The 7226-nt window shown below is 41.9% G+C and overlaps 1 protein-coding gene across 1 annotated transcript in view; it reads left to right on the forward strand.

Moving 5' to 3' along the window:
- Positions 1-212: 212 nt before the first annotated feature.
- The window catches only part of DYX1C1 (dyslexia susceptibility 1 candidate 1), a 78502-nt gene continuing 71488 nt past the window's right edge, over positions 213-7226 (forward strand). The window contains exons 1-3 of the mRNA XM_011940572.1: positions 213-397; positions 737-884; positions 6791-6924. Of these exons, the coding sequence (XP_011795962.1) occupies positions 275-397; positions 737-884; positions 6791-6924 (405 nt within the window). The 5' untranslated portion in view covers positions 213-274. The remainder of the gene's footprint in view (positions 398-736; positions 885-6790; positions 6925-7226) is intronic.

Below are 7226 nucleotides of genomic sequence, written 5' to 3' on the forward strand. Positions count from 1 at the left end.
TTTTTTTTTTTTTTTCTTAATCAGAGGATATGGGCCTAGGTCTTTGACCGCTCGCTTAGATTGCAAGGTAACTAAGAATCGGTAACACACTCTGGTCTGGGGGCCTAGATAGTCACGCATGCAGTCCGCCAGGTGGTGGCGGCGGAGCACGCTGGGAACGCAGGCCTTCCGTCGGCCTGGCCCGGAAGGGCTGGCGCTTGGTAACCCCAGCTTCCCTAGCAACCAAGCAGGCGAAAGCAGCAGCCAGCCGCGCTCCGCTCCGGTTGATCCCGGAATGCCCCTTCAGGTTAGCGATTACAGCTGGCAGCAGACGAAGACTGCGGTCTTTCTGTCTCTGCCCCTCAAAGGCGTGTGCGTCAGAGACACGGACGTGTTCTGCACGGAAAACTATCTGAAGGTAAGAATGCAAGTCTTGCCTGCCCGTCCCCGGGGGTGTGGTCCGAAGCTTCTACAAGAGCGCAGCTGGGCACGAGCAACAGGCTCATCTTTACAGATAAACGTCCTAAATTTTTAATCCTGTTAAAAGAATGAATCCCATACAGGTGACACACCATCTGTAGACAGATCATCAGATCAGAGACTACTTTTATCCAGGGCTTCCTCATATGCCTTGCTAATCTTTCACTACCTGGAATATAGTGGGCCTTTTAGAAAGTTATTTTACCTTTTTCACGTATTTCTTAATACGCGTGCTTAATTTGTGTAACTTAGTTTCTGTTTTCACCCTTCTGCATAGGTCAACTTCCCTCCATTTTTATTTGAGGCATTTCTTTATGCTCCCATAGACGATGAGAGCAGCAAAGCAAAGATTGGGAATGACACCGTTGTCTTCACCTTGTATAAAAAAGAAGCGGCCATGTGGGAGACCCTTTCTGTGACGGGTGGTAAGTTCCTTTTTTTTTTCTTTGAGACGGAGTCTCGCTCTGTTGCCCAGGGAGTGCAATAGCTTGATCTCGGCTTACTGCTACCTCCGCTCCCTCGGGTTCAAGGGATTCTCCTACCTCAGCCTCCCAAGTAGCTGGGATTACAGGTACCCGCCACCATGCCCGGCTAAGTTTTTTTGTATTTTTACTGGAGTATTTCGCCATGTTGGCCAGGCTAATCTCAAACTCCTGACTTAAGTGATCCACCTGCCTCAACCTCCCAAAGTGCTGGGATTACGGTGTGAGCCACCACACCTGGCCAGATAGACTTTCCTTTTTTTCTCCAAGGTTCAATAGCTGGGCCTATGAAATAAACTAACAACAGAAGGATTGACAGAAGAAAATGTATAGAAGTTTATTAATTTTTAATATTAGTGCTTAGGGGCATCACAGGGAAAAAAGTGAATACCCCCCAAAGCAGTGAGATTTGAGAGTTTAGGGACTCTCTTAATAGGGGAAGGGGGAGGGGATGTAGGCCTCTTAGAACAGGAAATAATTTTTAGGAAAGATGAATGGATCCTTAGAAGAATAGATAGGAGATGTGATAGTTTTTAACAAAGTTTGTCAGAGTGTGGTGTTGACTTGTTGTTTCCTCATCTGGGAGAATAGTCAATACTCCCTGGTTAATGAAACTCCAGGGGAAGGGATTTATGACCCTTGAGTTCCTTTTGGAAAATCTGTTTTTAGGCAGATAAGAATTCAGAGAAAACTTCTCCCTGCATTTGCTGCTTTTCAGGTGCCTTTAACTCAAAATGTTCGCTATATCAAAGCAGCATAGTTTGGGGTGGCATATCCTGAACTCTTTCAATTGCTCTTTTAGAAAAAAAAAAAAGGCTTATGAGCCTAATTTAAGTGATACAGTGCTTCAGCAACCGTTTAAATAAACCTAAAGGCCAAATTAGTTAAAGTTAGAGCACATTAAGCAGAAGATGTGGGCGCATATCTTAAGGGTAAGCCCTCCTGATGTATAGCCTTTGTTGAATACTTAACTTTGCATTAGGCGTTAACATACCTGTAATTCCGTGAAACAATCTGTCACTTAGGTATTATTACCCTTTTTTTACAGGGGAGGCTACTGACACATGGAAAGGTTGAGTAATTGGCAAAATCACACAGCTAGTGACTGGCAGCCTGGGACTGGAGCCTTAGCAGTTTCACTGTAGAGCAGACGTTCCCAACCCTGGCTACATATTTGAATCAGCTATGAAATTTTAAAATAATACCCTAAACCAGTCAAATCAGCTTTTGGGAATAGGATTCAGGTGTTGGTAGTTTTTGAAAAGCTTTCCAGGGATTATAATGAGCAGCCAAACTTGAAATCCCCAGTTGTTTGTTTTGTTTTGTTTGTTTTGAGAGACAGTTTCGCTGTCACCCAGGCTGGAGTGCAGTGGCACAATCTCAGCTCACTGCAACCTTCGCCTCCCAGGTTCCAGCAATTCTCTTGCCTTCACCTCCTGAGTAGCTGGGACTACAGGTGTGCACCAAAACACCTAGTTAATTATTTTTATTTTTGTAGAGACAGGGTCTCACTATGTTGCCCATAGGTCTTGAACTCCTAGGTTCAAGTGATTCTCCCACTTTGGCCTCCCAAATGCTGGGATTTCAGGCGTGAACCACTACACCCAGCCTACTGCCTGGAATTTCTTTTAAGTCTTTGGCATTAAGCCTTGAATATGGACTCTTGAGGATAGAAAGAGTTGCAACCATTCTTTCTATCAAGGCTTTCTTGGTATCTTATAGTGGAATTTAATTTTTAATTTCCAAGACCAAGGTAGAATTTATTTTTCTAAGATCGGGTATTCAGCTCAGAGAATACTGGTTAAGGTAGGTTAACACAGCCAATTTACTTAATTTTTTTTTTTTTTTTTTTTTTTAGTGAGCCCCAGACTACCTAAAGAGTTTAAAATAATCAGATTCCTGTTTTTTGACCTCTAACTTCCTCTGTGACTCAGTAAGTCTATATTGGGGCCTGAGGATGTCATAAAACACACCCAGGCTGTTTTGACTTCTTACCTAAAATTGAATGTACATTTATTTTGACTCTTGTAGATTAACTTTTTCTGCAAAGGACCAGATAGTATTTTAGACTTCGCAGGCACTATGTATGGCCTCTGTCACATCTATTCAGCTCTGCCATTGTAGCACAAAAGTAGCCACAGATGATTCATATTTATGGACATTGAAATTTGAATTTAATCTAATTTTTACATGCAACAAAAACAAAATATTATTTTGATTTTTTTCATTCATTTAAAAATGTAAAAATTATTCAAGGCCTGTGGGCTGAGGGGAAACAGGTAACAGGTTGGATTTGGCCCAGGGGTCATAGTTTGCCAGCCTCTGATTTAGACAAATCAAAACAGTCCTAAAACTAACTTAAGCTGAGTGCAGTGGCTCATGCTTGTAATCCCATCATTTTGGGAGGCCAAGGCAGGTGAATCACCTGAGGTCAGGAGTTTGGGACCAGCCTGGCCAACATGGTGAAACCCTGTCTCTACTAGAAATACAAAAATTAGTCAAGTGTGGTAGTGGGTACCTGTAATCCCAGCTACTTGGGAGGCTGATGCAGGAGAATCTCCTGAACCCAGGTGTTGGAGGTTGCAGTGAGCTGAGATCTCATCACAGCACTCTAGCCTGGGCAACAGAGCGAGACTCCATCTCAAAAAAATAAAAAATAAAAAACAAAAAACCATTAATTTATATCACAATTAATGAACACTGATTCTACTTCAGAAACCAGGTTTGAGATTCCTTGAGAAATCAAACTCAGTTTGCCAGGTGCGGCAGCTCACGCCTGTAATCCCAGCACTTTGGGAGGCCGAGGCGGGCTGATCATCTGAGGTCGAGAGTTCAAGACCAGCCTGACCAACATGGAGAAACCCCATCTCTACTAAAAATGCAAAAATAGCCAGGCGTGGTGGCGCATGCCTGTAATCCCAGCTACTCATGAGGCTGAGGCAGGAGAATCACTTTAACCCAGGAGGCGGAGGTTGCAGTAAGCCGAGACTGTGCCATTGCATTCCAACCTGGGCAACAAGAGCGAAACTCGGTCTCAAAAAAAGAAAGAAAGAAAGAAAGAAAACTCAGTTTTGCCAGGTACAGTGGCTCATGCCTAAAATAATCTCAGCACTTTAGGAGGCCAAGGTAGAACGATCATTTGAGCCCAAGAATTGAAGACCAGCCTGGGCAACATAGGGAGACTTCACCTCTATTAAAAAAAGAAAAAAATTAGCTGGGCATGGTGGCATGTGCCTTATAGTCCCAGCTACTTGGGAGGCTGAGGTAGGAGGATCACTTGAGCCCAAGAGTTGGAGGTTGCAGTGAGCCATGCTCATACTGCTGCACTCCAACCTCGGTGACAGTATGTGACCCTCTCTTAAAAAAAAGAAATCAAACTCAATTTTACTTGCAATTCAGTGGGATTATTTATTTAACCTTTTTTTCCACATAAAATATCATGGAACTCCAGTTTATACACCAAGACCCTCTGCCTCATTATTCAAACTCTAATTTTTCTCATTTGTTCTGGAAATTCCTTCTTGATACACTCTTTATTTCTATTAGACATGGAGTATTTCATTTGGGAAGTTAATGCTCTTCCAGTATTTCTGCCCTTGAAGCTGACTCAACTGTCTACCTTCCTGTTTTTAAACAGGAGGAGAGATGAGAAGAGGCTTCAGACCTAGTTTCAGTCGGATGAATAAAATTACACACTTTTACTTACCTCTAACTGAAATTTAACATTCTCTTCAATTGTGAAGATAGGCAACAAACGATAGTAGTGTCTTAGTCTGTTTGGGTACTATAACAAAATACCATCAACTGAGAAGCTTATAAACAACAGAAATTTATTTCTCACAGTCCTGTAGGCTGGGAAGTCCAGATCAAGGTACTGGCAGGTTTGGTATGCAGTAAGGGCTCACTTTCCGGTAACTGGCACCTTACTGTGTCCTCGCATGGCGGAAGGGGCAAATCTGTTTTCTGGGGCCTTCTTTATAAAGATACTACCTCCCAAAAGGCCTTACCTCCAAATACCATCACTTTAAGGGTTTGGATTTTAACATATGAGTTTTAGGGAGACGTATGACATTCAGACCACAGCAAGCAGTATCAACAAAAACAAAAGTATGTTTATGTCAGAGATACCTCTTTTATACTCATTACTACTTTGAAATTACAGTATTAGACTTGTTGCTATATATTAATGCATTAATTAAAGAAGCACATAATCATGTATCACAATTTGGCCGGCCGCAGTGGCTCTTGCCTGTAATCCCAACACTTTGGGAGGCTGAGGCGGGCAGATCACGAGGTCAGGAGATCAAGACCATTCTGGCCGACGTGGTGAAACCCCATCTGTACTAAAAATACAAAAATTAGGTGGGTGTGGTGATGCATGCCCATAGTCCCAGCTACTTGGGAGGCTGAGGCAGGAGAATTGCTAATTGCTTGAACCCAGGAGTCGGAGGTTGCAGTGAGCTGAGATCGGGCCACGGCACTCCAGCCTGGCGACAGAGCAAGACTCTGGCTCAAAAAAAAAAAAGAAAAAAAAAGTAGTATATCACAATTTTATTTCTTAATGTTTTATGAGTGTTTTTAATATAACAAAGTTATATTTAATATATACAAAGTTTCTTTGTAGACCTATATATTTTATTTCGTACATTTTAAAACATTGTGAAAGGATCTATATTCACTACTCTGCCGAAGTGTCTGCTGCACAAAAAAGGTTAAGAACCCATGCTTGGGATATGATTCATCCCTCTACCCACCCCTTATCTACTCTCCCCAACTTTATCTTCCCCTCAAGTTTTCTCATCTCCCCTTCTGTTTTTTTTCTGCTCAAAGGCTAGATCTTTTCCCTCAGGCCCTGAGCCTTCCTTCTATAAGATAATTTACCCACTAATGGATCACAGCCTGCATTTTGTGAAACATTGAGCCACATCAAATATAAAAATAACTGAGTTCTTGCACGGTGGCTCATGCCTGTAATTCCAGCACTTTGGGAGGCCAAGGTAGGAGCATAGCTTGAACCCAGGAGTTGAAGGCCAGCCTGGGCAATATAGTGAGACCTCGTCTCTACATAAAATTTAAAAATCAGCCGGATGTGGTGGCACATACCTGTAGTCCCAGCTACTCAGGAAGCTGAGGTAGGAGGATTGCTTGAGCCTAGGAGGTTAAGGTTGTGGTAAGCTGTGATTGCTCAACTGCACTCCAGCCTGGGTGACAGAGATCTTGTCTCAGGAAACCAAACAAACAAACAAACTGTGAATGGCAAGGTTTTATATACATATGATATATATAATATATAATATAAAAATACATATTATATACGTATTATATATGATATATATATAAAAAATTTCATGCTACTTTATAATTTTTCATAGGGCTGGCCTTGTTCTCTCATTAGGTGTAAATTATTGCTTTATATTTTTGAAGGCGATTGATCATTTTAGATGATCTCAACTCATCTTTTCTTGGAGACCTTGGAGTGATGATTTATTGTGATCAGGTTTATAAGCAAATAGCCCTAGTTTCCTAACAGAGAAGGAAGAGGATAAATGTGTCCTTGCACCTTCATCCTCACCCTCTCCCTCTCATTACCTCCCTCTTCTGTCCCTCCCCCACCCCTTCTTCTTCCTCTCCACCCCCTTCATTCTGTGGTCATTCATTATGACTACAGTTAGTTGCTTACCTTTTAGTATTAGCTTCTTGGCCAGTTTAATATTGAAAAATGTTTTCCATGCTCCTTGTGAAGTTGGGTCCAAAGAAATCTCATCCTGGCTCAGTTTATTTAAGTAGTTTTCTCATAAGTAAAGCAAATTTATCATAATTCTAATTTAGCAATATTCTGTACATTTCAGTTGACAAAGAGATGATGCAAAGAATTAGAGAAAAATCTATCTTACAAGCACAAGAGAGAGCAAAAGAAGCTACAGAAGCAAAAGCTGCAGCAAAGAGGGAAGATCAAAAATATGCACTAAGTGTCATGATGAAGGTAAGTTGCAGATTGACAGGCAAGTCCTCTAAAGAGATAATAGTAGACTGTGTAAGGTTAGTGAGTTCCAGGTACTGGACTTCCTCAGCATTTTCTTCATACTTTTTTTATAGGACTTACTGTGTTATATAGGCTGTCTGCTATTTATATGTGTTTTTTATTTTTATTTTTACTTTTCTTGAGATGGAGTCTCGCTCTGTCACCCAGGCTGGAGTGCAGTGACGTGATCTCGGCTCACTGCAAGCTCTGCCTCCCAGGTTCGTGCCATTCTCCCTTCTCAGCCTCCTGAGTAGCTGGGACTA

The sequence above is a fragment of the Colobus angolensis genome, unplaced genomic scaffold, assembly GCF_000951035.1.
Source record: "Colobus angolensis palliatus isolate OR3802 unplaced genomic scaffold, Cang.pa_1.0 Scaffold19, whole genome shotgun sequence".
Taxonomy (NCBI): Eukaryota; Metazoa; Chordata; class Mammalia; order Primates; family Cercopithecidae; genus Colobus; species Colobus angolensis.